Here is a 25,102-nt window from a genome sequence, read left to right as displayed (position 1 = left end):
ACCTGTTCCCTTTCAGTTCACCATTACATCAACCTGTCACTACATACGAATGCCATCAGATTCTGTATGTTAAACTGATGATTCCCCTGACAGTTTCTGAAGAAACAACATTAGTGACAATACTGTACCTGAACGAAATTTATGAAGGTTATTCGTAATTTTATTATCCTTCTGACATTAGTTGCATTAGGTGTGGAAATACTACTCATTGGTGACACATGAAAATTTGTTCTTGTCCGGGACTCGAACCCTGGTTTCTGCAAGTGGTCACCTTAACGTCTTCGGCTATCCGAGAATGATTCTAGCAAACTTCCACATGTCATACTACCTGCAACTCTATCGCTCATAACTTTTCTTGGATTCCCACCACAAGGTATATAGGAGACAAACAAATTCAACATTAGTCATTTTGCTCGTCAAAGCACCGATGCGATGGAGCCGCAGAAAGTGTGAAATATCGAAGTTTGTGTCATTCCTGGGAGCTTGCTAAGACAGTCCAAGTGGTTAAGGTCACCACTCGCGACAAATGGGAACTACAGGTTCGAGTCTTGGTTTAGCACAAATTTTCACTTGTCACCAACTCTCCCTTACACATGACGCAATGCTATTTATGAGCCCTTACACAGAGCACCTCACCATCGGTAGTTGCCTTTGGACTGCGCTGCAACACGCGCCCACCACAGCTGACATACTTTTTCGGTTTGCAGGCCAGGGCGGGGCCGGAGCATCCAGCTGCGTCGCTGGCGCCAGCGGCATGACGCGCGCCAGCCGCATCCGCCAGTGGCGCCAGTACTGGGACGGGCTGGCCAGCGCAGAGGCCGCCCAATCTCAGCGCGACACAGGTGAGCAGGTTCTCCACCGAGCAGGCTCACAGTTTGTTGCCAAGCCATGTCAGCATCACCACATTATTGCTCTCTTATATGAAAAAGCATGAATGAATTGTTGATTTGGAAGAGCAGCGTAAAGCCAAACCTTTTTTTTCCTTTACTCTATTGAAAAGCAGCTGGCGAACCAGCCTTTGCACAGTGGTTCATTTTGACAATTTTCTATTAGAAAAGAAAACAAAAAAAATAAATGTGTCTGTAAATATCGAAAAGAATTCATTTCCATGTATTTGTGAATACGCTTTAGAAATTCTGAGCCATTCTTACAAAGATCCTGTACAGTTTTTGTTTGCTTGGCTCAGTTGCATCGCTCGTCTAGAACGCTATTTCGTAAACGGCTCTATGGCGATCCCACTTCATAGCTCTATAGGCTGTTATTGTTTCACCCTGCCGCAGTCTATGTCTGACTGTAGAAAACCCTCAAATGCTCTGCCAGCAAGCTGTCAGGGATTTCCTCTAGGAGTGTCTTAGTAGTAAAGAATAACTGCACTAACATGTATCAAAATATATAAACACATTAAAATGTATTAAAACTTTTTCACGCGTCTCAGTGTTTATGACGTCAAATCTCCTGAACTATGGCAGCTAGGTGGCTCTTAACGTCACAGTGAATTTTGCCTGACAGTTAGGGATATGTCTGCCACGTTTGGTCGAAATCGGTCTAGTGGTTTATGAGTAGATGTAGGACATACGTGCATACGCCCATCCATCCATTTTATAATATGTATTGTTGTATGCATTACTACCATGAAACGTATTCACTACCGCACATTCGTACCACATTATAAGACTTGTTACTTGATGTGCCTGTAACTGGAGACATTTTATGTATTTTGGAGTGCTGAAAGTACTTTTTGTAAATTTTTCAAAGGTAGCTGTGTTAGACAACTGAGTCAGTTCTTTAAGTATGTGGTGAGGGTAGGTGTAGACCGTTAACGAATTATATGACGTCACAGCGGAGGCCTACAATAATTTGGCCAAGTTGCAAAAAAAAAAAAAAAAAAAAAAAAAAAGAAAAGAAAAAAGTGACCCAGTCGATTGCATCATCGAGCAGGGAGGGTTAACGGTAATTTGGGCAATAACGTGCAAGCCTCCTGGACCTACTAAATGGTAGGATTACTCGGAAAGAGACTGCAATTTCACAAATTAGGACCAAATCTTGTCTAATCGGGGATTGTAGATTGCTTGCAAAGGATCTGGAAGAATAGAAATATAGAATATGGGAATCATTGGCACATTTACTCTGTTCATATAATCTGACACATATGACCCCCACCTATAGTCCATATTCAGAGAATTTTTTGAAAAAATAATACACAACAAGAGGTAGCAAAAGCTGAAGCCCAAAACGGTAGCTGTGGACGACGACGTGTGGGTCTCAGTGGGTGAATTACAGCAAAATCCACTGCCAGAGCTGAAGGGCGAGCTCAAAATTATTAGGCCCCATTCTTTGCACATGTTTGTTATGACAGGAGTGTAACTACGTTGATAAGCCAGTATACTAAGACCGCCGCCCTACTATCGATATAGACACGTGCAAGCGATAGGCGAGGAATGACTGCTAGTCATAAACAAGCACTGTGCTGTCCATGTGTAGAGTGGCGAAGGCGCGCGATCTGTCAGAGTTTGACGGAGGGCAGATTGTGATGGCCCGGAGGCTCGGCACGAGCATTTCGGAAACTGCACGACTTGTCGGGTGTTTGAGGAATGTAGTGGTGAGTGTCTTCAATACGTGGCGAGACCGAGGTGAAACGACGTCGGGCGACCGTCCGTCATTATAGATGTCGGATGTTGTAGGCTGGGCAGACTGGTAAAACAGGACAGGCGGCGAACTGTGGCGGAACTACAATCAGACTTAATTGCTGGCCAGAGTACGTTTGAACACACACCGCATTGGACACTCCTAATGATGGGGCTTCGCCGGCCGCGGTGGCCGAGTGGTTCTACGCACTTCAGTCTGGAACCGCGCTGCTGCTATGCTCGCAGGTTCAAATCCTGTCTCAGGCATGGATGTCCTTATGTTAGTTAGGTTTAAGTAGTTCTAAGTCTAGGGGACTGATGACCTCAGATGTTAAGTCCCATAGTGCTTAGAGCCATTTGAACCAAGAGATGCATGTAGGAATTACATTCAGAGGGATGTACGAGGGCAGTTCAATAAGTAATGCAACGCATTTTTTTCTCGGCCAATTTTGGTTGAAAAAACCGGAAATTTCTTGTGGAATATTTTCAAACATTCCCGCTTCGTCTCGTATTGTTTCATTGACTTCCGACAGGTGGCAGCGCTGTACGGAGCTGTTAAAATGGCGTCTGTAACGGATGTGCGTTGCAAACAACGGGCAGTGATCGAGTTTCTTTTGGCGGAAAACCAGGGCATCTCAGATATTCATAGGCGCTTGCAGAATGTCTACGGTGATCTGGCAGTGGACAAAAGCACGGCGAGTCGTTGGGCAAAGCATGTGTCATCATCGCCGCAAGGTCAAGCAAGACTGTCTGATCTCCCGCGTGCGGGCCGGCCGTGCACAGCTGTGACTCCTGCAATGGCGGAGCGTGCGAACACACTCGTTCGAGATGATCGATGGATCACCATCAAACAACTCAGTGCTCAACTTGACATCTCTGTTGGTAGTGCTGTCACAATTGTTCACCAGTTGGGATATTCAAAGGTTTGTTCCCGCTGGGTCCCTCGTTGTCTAACCGAACACCATAAAGAGCAAAGGAGAACCATCTGTGCGGAATTGCTTGCTCGTCATGTGGCTGAGGGTGACAATTTCTTGTCAAAGATTGTTACAGGCGATGAAACATGGGTTCATCACTTCGAACCTGAAACAAAACGGCAATCAATGGAGTGGCGCCACACCCACTCCCCTACCAAGAAAAAGTTTAAAGCCATACCCTCAGTCGGTAAAGTCATGGTTACAGTCTTGTGGGACGCTGAAGGGGTTATTCTGTTCGATGTCCTTCCCCATGGTCAAACGATCAACTCTGAAGTGTATTGTGCTACTCTTCAGAAATTGAAGAAACGACTTCAGCGTGTTCGTAGGCACAAAAATCTGAACGAACTTCTCCTTCTTCATGACAACGCAAGGCCTCACACAAGTCTTCGCACCCGAGAGGAGCTCACAAAACTTCAGTGGACTGTTCTTCCTCATGCACCCTACAGCCCCGATCTCGCACTGTCGGATTTCCATATGTTTGGCCCAATGAAGGACGCAATCCGTGGGAGGCACTAGCCGGATGATGAAGAAGTTATTGATGCGGTACGACGTTGGCTCCGACATTGACCAGTGGAATGGTACCGTGCAGGCATACAGGCCCTCATTTCAAGGTGGCGTAAGGCCGTAGCATTGAATGGAGATTACGTTGAAAAATAGTGTTGTGTAGCTAAAAGATTGGGGAATAACCTGGTGTATTTCAATGCTGAATAAAACAACCCCTGTTTCAGAAAAAAAGTGTTGCATTACTTATTGAACTGCCCTTGAAGTTTGCAGCAGTTATTGAGAGCTGAAGGGGCTTGCACAGGATAGAGCAGCGTGGAGAACTGCATCAAACCAGCCTTCAGACTGAACACCACAATAACAACTTGAATGTATATTCTCAAAACCATCTAGATTCGCACTTCCTACGCGAGTTTTGCCAGTGGTAAAACGTGGAAAATAATGAGCAATGCAAATGAGAGTACGGTGAAAAAGTAAGTCTGATTTGATAAATTCAACAGTCCTTTTCTACAACTGGAAACGTTTCACCTTTCCATCGTTTTAAGAACACGTCCTGTTACGTCTACACTGCGATCATGATGAAGATATCACGCCAGTTGGTTACTCACCTTCACCATCAAATTAATCACAATCGCATGTAAACAGCTACACAGAATTTCAAGCAATGGGACACGTTTTACCACTGGTTACTACTTTGGACCCCGTATCGTTTTCGATATACGTAAATTTTCTTCCACTTGCATCATCAGAAGATACATAATTTTGCCCTTCTTGCTGATGATACAAGTATAGGAATGCAAAGTATTATCATTTGTCTTATTGAAAGGTGCCAAATGAATTATTTGAAAACGTGAGTAGATGATTCAAGACAAATGAATGATGTACATTAAATTTTGACCATGCTTTCTTTGTACATACAATACAGCGCTTAGCACATAACTATGCAAGCTATGAAATTATTCTACTCAATAAAACATTATTGGACGTAGAAATCGTTAAGTTGTTTACACTATTTATATTATTTGAAAAACCTACACTCCAGTATTAATCAAACGCCGCAGTTCAGCTACACATGCAGTATAAATGATTAAAAAACGAATTAACTAGTTTATTATGTTTACTTTCACTCACTAGTGACTTTTAAATCTTTTTTTGGGAAACTTCAACTTACTAGTAGAATACACAAATCCATTGTAAGAAGTGCTTCTTAGCTGTAGAATATCGTGCAGAGTTCTTTTAAAAAACCTCCTTTTTAATTCACAGGGCTTAATATAAGTATTCTAAATTTTGATAGGTGCTTGTATGGACCGAAAGAATAAAACGCTGTTCGGTAAACATGGGCCTACAGCCCATGTACCTCATGAATGGTTCAAATGGCTCTGAGCACTATGAGACTTAACATCTAAAGTCATCAGTCCCCTAGAACACAGAACTACTTAGACCTAAATATCCTAAGGATATCACACACATCCATGCCCGAGGCAGGATTCGAACCTGCGACCGTAGCGGTCGGGCGGTTCCAGAGTGAAGCGCCTAGAACCGCTCGGCCACACCGGCCGGCTGTACGTTATGAGCTGTGAGCACTTTCTCATCTTCGCTGGTGCGAAACATGTTTCCTGTACTTCAAGCTTTTTGCAGTTACTGACGACTTGCTGAGTGCAGTAAACAAATGTGTTCGCATTATACTGTTACTGTGAAACTACAGAGCTCGTAATGTAATCTACTTGCTTAGATGGTTGCTTCTGTTTTTCAGTGTGCACCACATCCCATGCTTGCGATTTCCGATGTGCAATGATAGGCTTCCGTTTTGCCAGTAAGTGCAAAGATAAAATTACAGCGTAAAAGCATTTTACAGACATGCCAAAATAGTCCACTAATGCATGCACTGCTCATACCCAGAAATGTGAATACGTTTTACAGTAACAACGCCAAACGATGTTTATTGCATGCTACAGGGTGATTCACGAAGGTATGCAAATATTTTAATATGTTATTCTACAAGTAAAACTAAAGAAAAAAGTTCATTATACATAGGTTCGCAAATGTTTGGTTACGGAGTTACGGCTAATAAAAGATTTTGCCTGAAATCTAGCTATTTCACTGATGTGAAGCCATCGCAAAACTGTACGAGGTGTAAGTGAAGCGCGATTTCCATTTATTTTGTTGTTATTGATCTGGTGAAACTAATAAAACAAGTCCCAGACGTGTATCTGCTGTAGTTTTCCAGAACATCCAGAGAGGCAAAGAAGTAATGTCGTAAAATTTTTAATTTATTAACTACTTGGCCCAATTTGTTTCTTAACTTCCAGTGTTCAAGAAGTTGTACAGGGTGCATACAATTCCACAATACATCCACAATAAATGTTCAAAAATGTCTCCACCGACTTCAGTGCATTTAGCTGCACGTGTATGGACAGATTTCGTTGCTCTACATCTACATACATCTACATATATACTCCGCTAGCCACTAAGCGGTGTGTGGCGGAGGGCACAATTGGCGCCAAAGTCATATTTCCCCCCTCTGTTCCACTCGCGGATCGCGCGAGGGAAAAACGACTGTCTGAACGCCTCAGTACGAGCTATTATTTCCCTTACCTTTGAATGGTGATCACTGTGCGATTTCAAAGTTGGTGGTAATAATACATGCTCTACATCCTCGGTGAAGATCGGAGTTCGGAATTTAGTGAGCAGCCACTTCCGTTTAGTGCGCCGCCTATCTGCAAGTGTGTCCCACTTCAAACTTTCTATGAGATTTGTAACGCTCTCGCGATGGCTAAATGTACCAGTCACGAATCTTGCCGCTCTTCTTTGCACCTTCTCAGTCTCTTGAATCAGACCCAACTGGTAAGGGTCCCATATAGACGAACAATACTCTAAGACTGGATGAACTAACGTATTGTAAGCTATTTCCTTTGTTGAATTACTGCATCGCTCCAGCATTCTACCAATAAACCGCAATCTAGAGTTCGCCTTACCCGTTACTTGTGTCATCTGATCATTCCATTTGAGATCATTTCGAATAGTCACACCCAGATACTTGACTGATGTTACCGCTTCCAAAGACTGATCATTTATTTTGTCCTCGTACATTAATGGGGATTTTCGCCTTGTTATACGCAGTAGGTTACACTTACTAATATTGAGAGATAACTGCCAGTCATTACACCACGCATTTATTTTCTGCAAATTCTCATTGATTTGTTCACAACTTTCCTGTGATACGACTTTCCTGTAGACTACAGCATCATCTGCAAACAGTCTAATGCCGCTGTCAATAACATCAAACCAGTTCGTGTATGTAAATCGTAAAAAGCTGCGGACCTATTACGCTGCCCTGGGGCACACCTGAAGTTACATTTGTTTCTGTTGAAGTCACGCCGTTCAGGACGACATACTGCACCCTGTCTGTTAGAAAACTTTCTATCCAACCGCATATGTCATCGGATAGGCCGTAAACGCGCACTTTTTGTAGCAAGCGACAGTGTGGAACTGAGTCGAACGCGTTTCGAAAATCGAGGAATTTGGCAGCAACCTGGGAGCCAGTATCTAAAACCTGTTGTATATCATGCACAAAGAGGGCCAGCTGTGTCTCGCATGACCGCTGTTTCCTAAAACCGTGCTGGTTTCTGCAGATGAGCTTCTCAGAGTCTAGAAAGGTCATTATGTATGAACACAAAATATGTCCCATGATTCTACAACAAATCGATGTCAGTGAAATTGGCGGTTAATTATGTGCATCCCATTTTCTCCCCTTTTTATAGATTGCTATGACCTGGGCCTTCTTCCAGTCCCGTGGAACTTTCCGCTGTTCCAATGATCTCTGATAGATGATGGATAAGAATGGTGCTATATTTGTAGCACAGTCAACATAAAATGTTACGGGGATACCGTCTGGGCCAGAAACCTTCCTGGCGTCTAAGGATCTGTTTTACAATCCCAGATACACTAAACACTATGTCAGCCATCCTTGCGTTTGTTACGCTTGTTGTTGTTTTACAGGGTTGTTCTTAATTATCTGACACATTCATACAGTTTCAGTTAACGTTATTACTATCATTTTTTCAAACTTATTCCTCTACAACTTCTATTGAAAACTTTGTGCAGTTGTCTGGAATTTAAAAAACAAATTGGGCCAAGTAGTTAATAAATCAAAAATATTACGAAATGACTTCTTTGTTTCTCTGGATGTTCCGGAAAACTACTACAGATACATATATGCGACATCTTTTATTAGCTTCATCAGACCAGTAACAACAAAATAAATGGAAATCGTGCTTTATTTTAACCTCGTACAGTTTTGCGATGGCTTCATGTTAGCGAAGTTGCTAAATTTCAGGCAAAATCTTTTATTAGCCGTAGCTAAATACTTCTGGACCTATGTTTATATGAAATTGTTTCTTAGGTTTACTTGTAGAATAACGTATTAAAGTATTTGCATAACTTCGTGAAGCGTCCTGTATAACCATGGGTGATAAAAGAAGAATGTGTCGTCACTCGTTTACTGCATTCTGTAGATCGTTCGTAATTAGCATGGAACTTGCAGTGGAAGACAGCGAAAATGATCAAGCACACATATCTCTTAAAGTATACAATGAGAGCGCATGTTTACTGAACTTTTTTCGTTTTGGTCCATGTTAACATGTGTCAAAGCATGGGATACTTTTCTTTTAAAACCTTCTACATTCATTAACGTTCCTTATAAATATAACTCTAGGACCAATAACATCCTCTAGAAATATTTGATGTTAAAACAGTGATTTGAGACACATGTGTGCACAGGGTTTTATCAACCTACCAGAACATATTGAATGACTTGTAGGTAATATACAGTAGTAGATCAGTTAAGGAAGTTTTCTGATGGACGACTCTCTCTGTCCCACTAGAGATACCTCCACAGGTATTCTTAAAATTAATGTTTTACATTGTCCAATAATCAGCTGTATAATGCAGTTTCAAAATGTGAAGTCATTTCAGTGTGTTGCACTAAAATAATGTAAGCCCTTGGCTTCTTCTCAGCTTGCAAAAACCCTTCATCACGAGTTACATCAAATTAGTTTTTTTGTTGTTTTTTTTAAATTAGGTTTACTTTCATTCCAATTGATCCGCAGTGAGGAGGTCCTCCAGGATGTAGAACATATCAGAAAAACAACAATACGTGACAAAGATTTACAACTCAAACTAATAAGCTAATGTACCATTCCACAGATCACAAGTGGAATGATCGTCATTTTTAATGAACACTATATGACAGAATTATTTTACAAATATTAATGCACTGAATTTAAAATAAAAAGGTTTTTTATTTATTTCTAAGGTAATAGACGTGTAATACAACTACTATAATACTTATTTACAATGAACACATTACTGCACTGAAATGGTGCAGAAGTTAGATTGTACTTACACACACACACACACACACACACACACACACACACACACACACATACACACATACACACTTATTTACAATGAACACATTACTGCACTGAAATGGTGCAGAAGTTATATTGTACTTATATGTATACAAACACAAAGCAGTTGGTTCTACTGAGAAATTCATCAATAGAGTAGAAGGAGTTAGGCTTCTCTTAAACTGAATTTCATTGGTTGTTATGTTTTTTATGGCTGCTGGCAAGTTATTGTAAATATGTGTTCTTGAATAATGCACACCTTTTTGTACAAGACTAAGTGACTTTAGATCCTTGTGAAGATTATTCTTATTTCTAGTATTGATTCCATGAACTGAGCTGTTGGTTTGAAACAGTGGTATATTTTAATGACAAATTTCATTAACGAATAAATATATTAGGAAGCAGTAGTTAGTATCCCTAGTTCCCTAAACAGGCTTCTGCAGGATAGTCTTGAGTTCACACCACATATAACACTTAGTGTACGTTTTTGTGCCCGGAAAACTTTAGCTTGGTTTGATGAATTACTCCAAAAAATAATCCCATATGACATTATGGAATGAAAGTAAGCATAGTATGCCAGCTTTTTCATTTTTATATCCCCTATGTCTGACACAATTCGCATTGCAAATAGAAATTTGTTAAGACGCTTCAACAGTTCTGTGGTGTGTTTTTCCCAGTTGAATTTATTATCAAGCTGTAATCCCATGAATTTAACACTGTCCATTTCTTCTATCTACTTATCATATGTTAGGCATATACTCGTGGGACACCCCTTACGAGTTCTGAACTGAATGTAGTGTGTTTTTTCAAAGTTTAGTGACAAGGAACTGGCTAGGAACCAGTGATTAATGTCCACAAATATTTTATTAGCTGATCTTTCTAAGACAACACTTGATTTCCTATTTATTGCAATGTTTGTATCATCGGCAAACAAAACGAACTTGGCATCTGGTAATGTTACTGATGAAAGGTCATTGATATACACAAGAAAAAGTAAGGACCCTAAAATGGAACCTTGTGGGACCCAGATGTAATTATTCATGAGTTGGATGATGCCTGATAGCTTGATACAGGTCTCTTTCCTAATAACACCCTTTGTTTCCTGCCAGAGATATAAGATTTGAACCATTTTGCAGCATTTCCTGTTACACTATAGTATTCTAATTTACGTAAAAGGAAATAGTGATTTACACAGTCAAATGCCTTTGACAGATCACAAAATATACCAGTTGCCTGCAATTTTTTATCTAAAATACAGTGTATACCATTAACAGCCTACTGATGTGTACACAGGTGCCAGACGTAAACTGTCCAAACTGCCACCATCTGCTGTCGCACTGTTCGACCGCAGCCAACGGGATGACCTGGGGACTCCAGACGAGTGTGCTCCTTCAGTCCACCAGCAGAGTGACAGCGACCTTCCAGCAGTGTCCAGCTGGAAGTTCCAGTCCCCGACACCTCCACCGTCCTACCAGGAGTTGGTGCTTTCCGGAGTCATCAAGCCTCCACAACCTCCGGCACCACGCAAGAAGCACCATCGGGCACACGTCCAGAGGGCTCCTCCTCTCGTACCTCTGCATCCGACCCCTGCAGTCCGTAGTAGTGTCGAGGACCCTTCTTCTCACGACCATCCCACTACTGGCAGGCCACTGCAGGAAACGGCAGCCCTCGACACACAAACACTCACCAGCTTCCCGATTGTCGTTCCCTCTGCTGAACAACATCCACATGCGGAAGATCAAAACATGGGCGTGATAGCTGCTGGTCAGCAGAAGTGCACAGTCTCGGCAGGTGTGACTCTTGAGCGAGAGAACAGCTGCTCCATCTCCAGCATCACCGTCAGTGAGGGGGCCAGAGTAAGAGTTGTGCAGTCGCCAGATGACATACTCATACCTCCACAGGACACGCACGAGAAATCCATTGTGGAACTCAGAGAAGAGACTGTGACGCCTGAAGCCCATATCCTAGAAGCTAAGAAACAGAAACCCCATATATCGAGTAGATATATTTCAGCTATTGGAGCCAAGGAAGAGTCCATAACAAGCACACGTCCAAAGACTTCCAAAGTGGTACATATGACTAACAAAAAAAGGGCCCAGTTGGAAGAGGTCACAGATGTACCAGTAAGGAATGTAGGGCCAGTCAAGAACGTTGTTATCATACCACGGACGACCATGGACGATACCTCTTATACATCTGTGTACGGTAATGAGAGAGCAATGTACAGAAGTGGCAAAATGGAGAGGGTCGAAGTGAATGCTAACAGTTTCGGATCAAAGGTGGACATCTCTCAAGATTTAAGCAAGAAACAGGAGCCCAGAAGAGAAACACCCACCATAGTAGCTCGGGAACACCCAGTTGGAGAAGCCTCTGGCAATTTGGCCTCTCCTGCAATGACAGAGGCAGCAGTGACTTCTAGACCGAGTGGTGGTGACCGGCGACAGAAGGAGAAGGACAAGGTGTCCCTGGCGGAGTTCCTTGCCCTGGAGGCGCAGGACTTCGACAGCGAGGACCTGGCCAGCGTCCAGAAGCTGTCCGGGCTGTTTGACGAAAAGAAGGCCAGGCGGGACACTCCGTCAAAAACCCAGACGCCTCCGAGGTCGCCCACGAGGAAGCCAGTGGCACGACCAGCTCCTGTCACTGCCAGCATCGGTGATTCCAGGGACTCAGGTGCGTTCAAGACGTTCTTTACTTGCAAATATTGATGATGACAGATTGTTACTACATTCTCGTGCAACTCCACAAGGCACTGTACATTACATAGCACCCTCATTCCTATTCTGCGTCTGTATCTTATACTCCCAAAGCAACTCCCAGATTTGTGGTGGAGGGTACTTTCTATAGCACTAACATTTACTTCCCCTCACCGCCCACCCCTCAACCCCATCTCCACGCTTCCTTGTTCCATTCGCGAAAGGCTTTCGGTATTCCTGTGAATACGATTTAATTTCTCTTATGCCTCGTTCTTGCCATTTGGTGAGAAAGCAGGGGTGGAGTAAAATATCGAAACATCAAAAACACATCGCACTGCAATGCAAAATACATTATAGGAAAATCTTAGGCATTCAAAACTGACTTCAGTAGTCTCGTAATGGATAAACACAGGTCCTGTATGGTTTTGAAAGCAATTTTGCACCAGTCTTCCTGAACAATAGATGCAAGTTCAGATGATGGATAGCGATTACGAAACCTTCTCTGACCGTATCGTCTCAATACTCGCCCTTCTCTGTAAAACAGACCGCATCGGCTCAATAATACTGAGATTTGGTGACAGTGATGGCCAGGGGAGATTGATCCTCCTGAAGTTATAATCTTCTGGGTTGTTAGACTGCGTCATACACTACTGGCCATTAAAATTGCTACACCAAGAAGAAATGCAGATGATATACGGATATTCATTCGACAAATATATTATACTAGAACTGACATGAAATCACATTTTCACGCAATTTGGGTGCATAGGTCTTGAGAAATCAGTACCCAGAACAACCACCTCTGGCCTTGATACGCCTGGGCATTGAGTCAAACAGAGCTTGGATGGCGTGTACAGGTACAGCTGCCCCTGCAGCTTCAACACGATACCACACTTCATCAAGAGTAGTAACTAGCTTACTGTGACGAGCCAGTTGCTCGGCCACCATTGACCAGACGTTTTCAATTGGTGAGAGATCTGGAGAATGTGCTTGCCAGGGCACCAGTCGCATATTTTCTGTATCCAGAAAGGCCCATACAGGACCTGCAACACGCGGTCGTACATTGTCCTGCTGAAATGTAGGGTTTCGCAGGGATCGAATGGAGGATGGAGCCACGGGTCGTAACACATCTGAAATGTAACGTCCACTGTTCAAAGTGCCGTCAATGTGAACAAGAGGTGACCGAGACCTGTAACCAATGGCACCCCATACCATTACGCCGGGTGATACGCCAGTATGGCGATGACGAATACACGCTTCCAATGTGCGTTCACCGCGATGTGGCCAAACACGGATGCGACCATCGTGATACTGTAAACAGAACCTGGATTCATCCGAAAAAATGACGCTTAGCTATTCGTGTACCCAGGTTCGTCGTCCAGTACACCATCGCAGGCGCTCCTGTCTGTGATGCAGCGTCAAGGGTAACCGCAGCCACGGTCTCCGAGCTGATAGTCCATGCTGCTGCAAACGTCGTCGAACTGTTCGTGCAGATGGTTGAGGTCTTGCAAACGCCCCATTTGTTGACTCAGGGATCGAGACGTGGCTGCACAATCCGTTACAGCCATGCGGATAAGATGCCTGCTAGGGATACGAGGCCGTTGGGATCCAGCACAGCGTTCCGTATTATCCTGATGAACTCACCGATTCCATATTCTGCTAACAGCGAACAGCAATGTGGCGATACGATAAATCGTAATCGCGATAGGCTACAATCCGACCTTTATCAAAGTCGGAAACGTGATGGTACGCATTTCTCCTCCTTACACGAGGCATCACAATAACGTTTCACCAGGCAACGCCGGTCAACTGCTGTTTGTGTATGAGAAATCGAATGGTGTCACCGCCAGACACCACACTTGCTAGGTGGTAGCCTTTAAATCGGCCGCGGTCCGCTAGTATACGTCGGACCCGCCTGTCGCCACTGTCAGTGATAGTAGACCGAGCGCCACCACACGGCAGTCTAGAGAGACTCCCTAGCACTCGCCCCAGTTGTACAGCCGACTTAGCCAGAGATGGATCACTGATAACTACGCTCTCATTTGCCGAGACGATAGTTAGCATAGCTTCAGCTACGTCATTTGCTACGACCTAGCAAGGCGCCATAGCATTTGATATCATTTTATATTGTGGTTATAACATGTACCGTCAAGAGAGATGTTCTACAATTGTGGATTAAAGTTAAGTATTACATCAACTACGTACTTTATTTGCTACTTTTAATTCCTTTAACCGTTCCAGATCTCACGCCAATCTGCGTGAGTTTAACGCGTTTGGCTGTCTTGCCAAGTCACAACAAATCGGTCGGAAACTTTCTTCATGTCAGCACGTTGTAGGTGTCGCCACCGGCGCCAATCTTGTGTGAATTCTCTTGAAAGCTAATCATTTGCATATCACAGCATCTTCTTCCTGTCCGTTAAATTTCGCATCTGTAGCACGTCATCTTCGTGGTGTAAGAATTTTAATTGCCGGTGGCGTATTTCCTCTAAAATAATCGACGTTTCGACCCCTCTGCTTCTTCAAAATTTTCCAGTGGCCACTACTGCTAGAACACTGTCAGGGACCAGTGTCGCTTTCTCTTATAAAGGCGAGTTTTCCCGCGTTTTTGCTGCAGAAGTGGTAGTATTGGTTAAAATTCTTATGGCTACCATTGGTGGACTACAGGCTATTACAAACAATCTCACCTCGAATACCTGTCTTCCCCAGAATATATAGATTACCCAAAATTCATAGAGAATCTGTTCCTTTCAGGCCTACCGACCATGGCATTAACTCGCCAACTTATTTTTTAGCACGTCATTTATCTGGTAAAGAGAGACATCTAGTTGATAAAAGAAATACTTTTGTTAAAGTTTCTAAACATTTTTTTAGAAATTATACGCACACTGATAATATCTGCAGGAGACAATATCAGATGCAATGGAGATCATAAGGGAGGAAGTTGCTCAAGATGTCTTCGTTCGAGCTATTTTAAATACAATGGTAAATTCTATCAACAGGCTGACGGCCTTGCTATGGGCTCACCCATTTCGTCAGATGCAGCTGGCGTGTTTATGGAACATTTTGAGCAACAGGCGTTAAGTAGTGTTCCTTTGAAGCCTTCTTGCTGGCTCCCCTACGTGGACGATACACTTGTTATATTGCCACACAGCGAAGAAGAACTTCATGCGTTCCACAATTTCTTAAATGCAATTCACCCCAAAATAAAATTTATCCCGGAGGTTGAGAGTGAGGTCGGTCTCCAGTTCCTAGATGTGTTGATATGCAGAAGATCTGATAACACTCTAGGCCACAGAGTATACAGAAAGCCGACTAACACAAACAGGTATTTAGATGCCACTTCGCACCACCACCCAGCCCAGAAGCAAGCAGTACGCAACACTCTGTCTTCACATACCTTCCGTATCAGCGATGAGAACTTGGAATCGGAGTTGAATTTTTTAAAGAGGACAATGAAGGCAAATGAGTATGATAGTTATTCAATCGACAGGGCTTTTAGGCGGAATATTTATACCGCTAATAAGAAGAACGAGGAACCGCCTTCTCACTCCGTGAAGTTACCGGTCGTTTCTGACGTCACTGACCGCATAAGCACAATTCTAAAGAAAATGGTATCCAGACACTTTTCTTTACTCCAAACAAAATAAAATATTTTTTCCAACGAAAAGTTACCCACCTCATTGCCTCCACAATGCAGGCGTTTATCAAGTGTCATGTGGCTGCGGCAAAGTGTATATAGGCGAAACGGGAAGAACTGTTACAGAATGCATTAAGGAACACGAACGTCACACGCGGCTAAACGCGTACAAAATCGAAAGTAGCGAAACATCACGAGAACTGTGGCTCTGACATGGATTTTAATAATTACGAGTGCTGGCTAAGGAAACAAACATTTGTAGAAGAAAGGTCCGAGAAGCGGTTGAAATTTCCAAGAATGCATCTAATTTCAATAGAGGACGCGCTGCAAATGTGTGTGAAATCATATGGGAGTTAACTGCTAAGGTCATCAGTCCCTAAGCTTACACACTACTTAACCTAAATTATCCTAAGGACAAACACACACACCCATGTCCGAGGGAGGCCCCGAACCTCCGCCGGGACCAGCCGCACAGTCCATGACTGCAGCGCTTGAGACCGCTCGGCTAATCCCGCGCGGCTAACGCGCTGCAAGTCACCTCGCCGGACAATAATATTTTGCGTAAACATTCCCCCTCTCCTTCAAATTGCTCTGAGCACTATGGGACTTAACTTCTGAGGTCATCAGTCCCCTAGAACTTAGAACTACTCAAACCTAACTAACCTACGGACATCACAAACATCCATGCCCGAGGCAGGATTCGAACCTGCGACCGTAGCGGTCGCGCGGTTCCAGATTGTAGCGCCTAGAACCGCTCGGCCACCCCCGCCGGCTATTCCCTCTCTCTTTCTCTGTCCTTTTCACAGCTGATGACGGCCACCAATAGCAGCAGGAGCAATTTCAACCAATAACCCTTCTCCGGCATAAGTGTCGAATGGCGCCTTTCTATCTGATGACAATGGGCCAGCAATAGTATACACAAGAGTTCAGCAAATGAAGCCCCTTCTTCTGCATCAGGGCGGGAATATTAGCCTATGACGATGGCCCACCAATGGCAGCCATAAGAATTTCAAACAATACTACCACTCCTCCAGCGCAAACTGGCGAAAACTCCCCTTCATAAGTGAACGTGACACAGGCCTGTGATAGTATTCTAGCAGTAGTTGATACCGGAAGATCCTGAAGAAGATCCCACAGAGGGGTCAAAACGTCGATTGTTTTAGCGGAAATGCACTGCTGGCCACTAAAATTGTTACACCAACAAGAAATACAGGTGATTACGGGTATTCATTGGACAGATATATTATACTAGAACTGACATGTGATTAGATTTACACGCAATTTGGGTGCATAGAACCTGAGAAATCAGTACCCAGAACAACCACCTCTGGCCGTAATAACGGCCTTGATACGCCTGGGCATTGAGTTAAACAGAGCTCGGATGGCGTGTACATGTTCAGCTGCCCATGCAGTTTCAACACGATATTACAGTTCATCAACAGTAGTGACTGGCGTATTGTGACGAGCCAGTTGCTCGGCCACCGTTGACCAGACGTTTTCAATTGGTGAGAGATCTGGTGAATGTGCTGGCCAGGGCAGCAGTCGAACATTTTCTGTATCCAGAAAGGCCCGTACAGGACATGCAACGTGCGGTCGTACATTATCCTGCTGAAATTTAGGGTTTCGCAGGGATCGCATAAAGGGTAGAGCCACGGGTCGTAACACATCTGAAATGTAACGCCCACTGTTCAAATTGCCGTCAGTGCGAACAAGAGGTGATCCAGACGTGTAATCAATGGCACCCCATACTATCACGCAGGGTGATACGCCAGTATGGCGATGACGAATAAACGCTTCCAATGTGCGTTCACCGTGATGTCACCAACCACGGATGCGACCATCGTGATGCTGTAAACAGAACCTGGATTCATCCGAAAAAATGACGTTTTGCCATTCGTGCACCCAGGTTCGTCGTTGAGTACACCATCGCAGGCGCTCCTGTCTGTGATGCAGCGTCAAGGGTAACCGCAGCCATGGTCTGCGAGTTGATAGCCCATGTTGCTGCAAACGTCGTCGAACTGTTCGTGCAGATGGTTGTTGTCTTGCAGACGTCCCCATCTGTTCACACGGGGATGGAGACATGTGGATAAGATGCCTGTCATCTCGACTGCTAGTGATACGAGGCCGTTGGGATCCAGCACGGCGTTACGTATTACCCTCCTGAACCCACCGATTCGATATCAAAGTCGGAAACGTGATGGTACCCATTTCTCCTCCTTACACGAGGCATCACAACAACGTTTCACCAGGCAATGCCGGTCAACTGCTATTTGTGTGTGGCAAAAAATATGGCTCTGAGCACTATGGGACTCAACATCTGAGACCATCAGTCCCCTAGAACTTAGAACTACTTAAACCCAACTAACCTAAGGACATCACACACATCAATGCCCGAAGCAGGATTCCAACCTGCGACCGTATCGGTCGCGCGGTTCCAGACTGAAGCGCCTAGAACCGCTCGGCCACCCTGGCCGGTTGTATGAGAAATCGGTTGGAAACTTTCCTCATGTCAGCACGTTGTAGGTGTCGCTACCGGCGCCAACCATGTGTGAATGCTCTGGAAAGCTAATCATTTGCATATCACAGCATCTTCTTCCTGTTGGTTAAATTCACGTCTGTTGCACGTCATCTTCGTGGTGTAGCAATTTTAATGGCCAGTAGTGTATGAGGCGGCCTAATAACACAGAACATTTTAACTTCGGTGACAACGTCCACAAAAACCTTCAGACTTAAATACTTGATCCTCGTGCTCACTAAACCAGTCCTGGTCGATGCGAGCTGTGTGAACGGAGGCCCCGTCTTCTTGGAACACAACGTCACGACTGTCGAACAAATACTACACACAGTCCAGTTCCATTAACGTGACCACAAGTTTTCGACGTACCCGTGCAGTAACTACTCTCAGAACATAGGTGACAGCACTAGCAGTGGAGGGGACATAAACAGCGTTGAGGGGAAGCAGTCGTTGTCGTAATGCGACGTCCAAAAGGGCTTTGTGCCAAGGATAGAAGCATGTCCAAAACGGCTAAGTTTTAATGGCCAGCGGAAGTGTTTAAACTCAGAAGTGTTTTCCTGAGGCCACTCTGTAGCAATTCTGGATGTGTGGGGTGCCGCATTGTCCTGCTGAAATTGCCCAAGTGCGTCAGTACGCACAATGGATATGAATGGATACAGGTGACCAGGCAAGATTACTTTTGAATGCATTGTGGGAGCAAACAGCGATCAATTATATTACTAATATTTACTATCAAAAACAGTCTTGATCACAAATTACTTATTCCGGTGACCGGTTTCGACCACAACTGTGGTCATCTTCAGACCAATGAGCAAGAATAAGTAGAAGGAGGTTCTTGCTCATTGGTCTGAAGATGATCACAGTTGTGGTCGAAACCGGTCACCGGAATAAATACTTTGTGATCAAGACTGTTTTTGATAGTAAATATCAGACAGGATCCACAATGAGATTTTCACTCTGCAGCGGAGTGTGCGCTGATATGAAACGTACTGGCACATTAAAACTCTGTGCCGGACCGAGACTCGAACTCGGGACCTTTGCCTTACGCGGGCAAGTGCTCGACCATCTGAGCTACCCAAGCACGACTCACGCCCGTCCTCACAGCTTTACTTCTGCCAGTACCTCGTCTCCTACTCCCCAAACTTTTTTCTTTCAGGACTGCTAGTTCTGCAAGGTTCGCAGGAGAGCTTCTGTTAAGTTTGGAAGGTAGGAGACGAGGTACTGGCAGAAGTAAAGCTGTGAGGACGGGGCATGGGTCGTGTTTGGGTAGCTCAGATGGTAGAGCACTTACCCGCGAAAGGCAAAGGTCCCGACTTCGAGTCTCGGTCGGGCACACAGTTTTAATCTGCCAGGAAGTTTCATCAGACAGGATGCTTATGTAGTGTCAGCTCTCAGAGTCGTATCCAGAATCATCCTATATCACTCGAAATTCACACGCCCAACTCTGTTGCACGGCCTCCAACAGCTTGAACAATCCCCTGCAAACATGCAACGTCCAAGGATTCATGAGATTGTCTCCATACCCGTACACGTCCATCCGCTCGATACCATTTGAAACGAGACTCTCCAGAACATGTTTTCAGTCACCAACAGTACAATGTCGGTCTCGATGGGCTCAGGCGATGCGTAAAGCTTTCTGTCGTTCAGTCATGACTGTACACGAGTGGGCCTTCAGCTCCGAAAGCCCATATCGACAATGTTTCGTTGAATGATTCGCACGCTGACACTTGTTGATGACCCAGCGTTGAAAACTGGAGCAATTTGCAGAAGGGTTGCACTTCTGCCACGTTGAACGATTCTCTTCAGTCGTTGTTGGTCCCGTTCTTGCAGGATCTTTCTCCTGCAGCGTCGTTGTAGAAGATTTTTTATGTTTTACGGATTCCTGATATTCACGGTACACTCGTGAAAAACGGTCGTACCGGAAAATCCCCACTTCACTGCTACCTCGGAGATGCTGCGTCCCATCGCTCGAGGCCGACTGTAATATCAGGTTCAAACTCACTAAAATCTTCATAAGCTGCCGTTGTAGGAGCTGTAACCGATCTAACAACTGCGCCAGGCACTTGTTGTTTTACGAGGTGCATTCAAGTTCTAAGGCCTCCGATTTTTTTTCTCCGGACTGGAAAGAGATAGAAACATCCGCATTGTTTTAAAATGAGGCCGCGTTCATTGTCAATACGTCCCAGAGATGGCAGCACCGTACGCCAGATGGAATTTTATCGCCAGCGGCGAGAAAGAGAACTGTTTTAAATACTTAAAATGGCGACGTTTTCCTTACTTGAACAGCGTGCAATCATTCGTTTTCTGAATTTGCGTGGTGTGAAACCAATTGAAATTCATCGACAGTTGAAGGAGACATGTGGTGATGGAGTTATGGATGTGTCTAAAGTGTGTTCGTGGGTGAGACAGTTTAATGAAGGCAGAACATCGTGTGACAACAAACCGAAACAACCTCGGGCTAGCACAAGCCGGTCTGACGGCATGATCGAGAAAGTGGAGAGAATTGTTTTGGGAGATCGCCGAATGACTGTCAAACAGATCGTCTCCAGAGTTGGCATTCCTGTGGGTTCTGTGCACACAATCCTGCATGACGACCTGAAAATGCGAAAAGTGTCATCCAGGTGGGTGCCACGAATGCTGACGGACGACCACACGGCTGCCTGTGTGGCACGTTGCCGAGCAATGTTGACGCGCAATGACAGCACGAATGGGACTTTCTTTTCGTCGGTTGTGACAATGGATGAGACATGGATGCCATTTTTCAATCCAGAAACAAAGCGCCAGTCAGCTCAATGGAAGCACACAGATTCACCGCCACCAAAAAAATTTCGGGTAACCGCCAGTGCTGAAAAAATGATGGTGTCCATGTTCTGGGACAGCGAGGGCGTAATCCTTACCCATTGCGTTGCAAAGGGCACTACGGTAACAGGTGCATCCCACGAAAATGTTTTGAAGAACAAATTCGTTCCTGCACTGCAACAAAAACGGCCGGGAAGGGCTGCGCGTGTGCTGTTTCACCAAGACAACACACCTGCACATCGAGCTAACGTTACGCAACAGTTTCTTCGTGATAACAACTTTGAAGTGATTCCTCATGCTCCCTACTCACCTGACCTGGCTCCTAGTGACTTTTGGCTTTTTCCAACAATGAAAGACACTCTCCGTGCCGCACATTCACCAGCCGTGCTGCTATTGCCTCAGCGATTTTCCAGTGGTCAAAACAGACTCCTAAAGAAGCCTTCGCCGCTGCCACGGATTCATGGCGTCAGCGTTGTGAAAAATGTGTACGTCTGCAGGGCGATTACGTCGAGAAGTAACGCCAGTTTCATCGATTTCGGGTGAGTAGTTAATTAGAAAAAAAATCGGAGGCCTTAGAACTTGAATGCACCTCGTATAATAGGGTGAGAAGCAATGTTCACCTGTTTGCTGATGATGCTGCAGTATACGGGAAGGTATCATCATTGAGGTACTGTTGAACGATACAGGGATGACTTCGACAGAATACGTATTTGATGTGAAGAATGTGAATGTGCTCTAAAAGCAGAGAAATGTCAGTTAATGCAGATGAGTAGGAAAACAGATCTGTAATGATTGTACACAGAATTGGTAATGAATTGCTTGACACAGTCATGTCGGCTGGATATCAGGACGTAATGTTGCAAAGGAAAACTAAATTGACCGACCATGGAAGGACTGTGGTAGGGAATAGTCGATCTGCGTTCGTTTCCCATCTACAAAGCATTTAGAACCCTTGTGCAACCAATTCTTGAGTGTTGCTGAAATGTTTGGGATCCCCCACCAGGTTGGAATATAAAAAGACATCAGAGCATTTCAGAGCCATGTTGTTAGATTTATTACCAGAAGGCTCAATCAGCACACATATGTTATAGATATGCTTTGTGATGTCAAATGGGAATTTCCAGAGCAGGGTCAGCCAAGATTTTGGCTTACAGGCCATGCCCCGGCACGAGTGTCAAAGCTCAGCCTCGCTTCACATTTCCCCCACCACGACGCCACCCTGCCTGAGCGAGAGAAGGGGGGAGAGGGGGAAACTGCGAACGCGCAGCATTTAAATGGCAGTACAGTCGCACTGCATACGACTCGTTTTTATATTTCACATTTCTCCACAACATAGGTCACAAAGAAAATAAATTTTCAGTATTATTTAATCATTTGTGGCACACTGAAGACATGATATAATTTTCATCTGGTACAAACTGTTGGCATATGGACAGATGCAGAAAATTTTACGGAGTTTCGCACTCAATTTGCCACGTAATTTCGACTTATTTAGTTTCATTATCGAAAGAAAGTCTTCCACACAAATATGTCGATCGAAATACTGTAGCACTTTTGCAACCTCATTACCAAGACTTGGAAACTCTGACTGAAGAAAACAATGTAGACGCCCTGGATAGTTTTAACGTAAAAAGATTTTTCATTAATACTGGAATTACCTTGCAGCTCAATCAGTTACATCTGGACATACACTGTGGCTTCAAATGGCTCTGAGCACCATGGGACTTAACATCTGAGGTCATCAGTCCCCTATAACTTAGAACTACTTAAACCTAACTAACCTAAGGACATCGCATACATCCATGCCTGAGGCAGGATTCGAACCTGCGACCGTAGCGGTCGCGCGGTTCCAGACTGAAGCGCCCAGAACCGCTCGGCCAAACCGGCAGTCTACGCCGTGGTGCTTTAAACTGAAACTGCAAACGGTCTCGAAAACAGCTCAGAAACGAATGTAAGATTGACAGTGTCCTCAAAATCTTTATAAAACTGGCCTTGTAATACTTTCACAGTCACGATGAATTCTTCAAACCTCGCGTTTTGCGCCGGCCGCGGTGGTCTAGCGGTTCTAGACGCGCAGTCCGGAACCGCGCGACTGCTACGGTCGCAGGTTCGAATCCTGCCTCGGGCATGGATGTGTGTGATGTCCTTAGGTTAGTTAGGTTTAAGTAGTTCTAAGTTCTAGGGGACTGATGACCACAGATGTTAAGTCCCATAGTGCTCAGAACCATTTGAACCTCGCGTTTTCTTCAATGCGAGTGAGCTAAGGGAGCTGGACTGTCTTGGTCAGAATGTGTCCGCTCCACAGCACGGGCATTTAAATGCATCCCAAATAATCAGAAAGAAGGTACCTTGCAATGTCTTACTGTGGACAACCTACAGTCGACTTAAAATGTGAAATCAGTAATGCATTGCAGGTGTTCTAGTTTTCGTTCTTGCACTCCTTTGTCCTCCATAAATTCAACAACAGCGAATTTTAAATTTAAAAATGTTTTCAGGCATCCCCCCTTGGCTTGAGCAAGATACTTTGCAGTAATATACGAAGTATCCATACTCCTCGTTCAGTTCCACTATATCGTTCCTCTAAAATAAAATCTTTACAATTACATTGAATGAACTGTGCACATAACAAATAATTAACTTTTTTTAAATAAATTTTTGATTGAATGTCTGATCTGTGGAATGGATACTGAACTCGAATTATCGTGTGGCGTGTTGTAAGTGCAATTGGTGTGCATACTTCTGTGTTATTGTTAGCAAAAACTTTATACGAATAGTTTGGGCAATGCAACTCCCAGTAACAATAAAGAAATACAGTCACTGCAAAATACACTCAGCCCCTTAGGCACTGAATCCTGGCCCTGTTCAAAAATGATAACTTTGGTCCCTGTGTCAATAACAAATAAATTCAATTGTCTGACCTCTAAAGCAGCAACGGTGGAACGCGATACATTCTGGCTTCTCATAAAGAATATTAATATGCTAGCAACAGGCTCAGCAGTGCGCAATGCTGGGCACAACACTTTGAAACCGACAGAGGTGGGGCAGTGGTTAGCACGCTGGACTCGCATTCGGGAGGACGACGGTTCAATCCCGCGTCCAGCCCTCCTGATTTAGGTTTTCCGTGATTTCCCAAAAACTCTCCAGGAAAATGGCAGGATGGTTTCTTTGTAATGGCACGGCCGACTTCCTTCCCCGTCCTTCCCTAATCCGATGAGACCGATGATTTCGATGTCTGGTCTCCTTCCCCAAACAACCCCAACCCAACCCCAATACTTTGAAATGCACATGAAATTGTTTTGGCTGATTAGTGAAAACATTTATGAAAAATCCAATTTCTTTGAAAAACATATGACCTGGACACGGATGCGGTAGTGATTTTGGTGAATGACTAACACTGAGTTTTCTTACAAGGGAACCTCCCCGTCGCATCCCCCTCAGATTTAGTTGTAAGTTGGCACAGTGGATAGGCCTTGAAAAACTGATCACAGATCAATCGAGAAAACAGGAAGAAGTTGTGTGGAACTATGAAAAAAAATAACGAAATTTACAAACTGAGTAGTCCATGTGTAAGATAGCCAACATCAAGGATACTGTGAGCTCAGGAGCGCCGTGGTCCCGTGGTTAGCGTGAGCAGCTGCGGAACGAGAGGTCCTTGCTTCAAGTCTTCCCTGCAGTGAAAAGTTTAATTTATAATTTTCATCACTTTTTTGGGAGTGTTTACCACATCCACAAGAAAACCTAAATCGGGCGAGGTAGAAGAATCTTTTTACCCATTCGCCAAGTGTACAAGTTAGGTGGGTCGACAACATATTCCTGTCATGTGACGCACATGCCGTCACCAGTGTCGTATAGAATATATCAGACGTGTTTTCCTGTGGAGGAATCGGTTGACCTATGACCTTGTGATCAAATGTTTTCGGTTCCCATTGGAGAGGCACGTCCTTT

The 25,102-nt window shown here is 44.3% G+C and overlaps 1 protein-coding gene across 1 annotated transcript in view; it reads left to right on the top strand.

Moving 5' to 3' along the window:
- The first annotated feature begins 726 nt into the window (after window positions 1-726).
- The window catches only part of LOC124718924 (mediator of DNA damage checkpoint protein 1-like), a 93,531-nt gene continuing 69,155 nt past the window's right edge, over window positions 727-25,102 (top strand). The window contains exons 1-2 of the mRNA XM_047244578.1: window positions 727-842; window positions 10,807-12,183. Of these exons, the coding sequence (XP_047100534.1) occupies window positions 755-842; window positions 10,807-12,183 (1,465 nt within the window). The 5' untranslated portion in view covers window positions 727-754. The remainder of the gene's footprint in view (window positions 843-10,806; window positions 12,184-25,102) is intronic.

The sequence above is a fragment of the Schistocerca piceifrons genome, chromosome 10 (assembly GCF_021461385.2).
Source record: "Schistocerca piceifrons isolate TAMUIC-IGC-003096 chromosome 10, iqSchPice1.1, whole genome shotgun sequence".
NCBI lineage: Eukaryota > Metazoa > Arthropoda > Insecta > Orthoptera > Acrididae > Schistocerca > Schistocerca piceifrons.
This window is presented reverse-complemented; position numbering and strand designations above follow the sequence as displayed.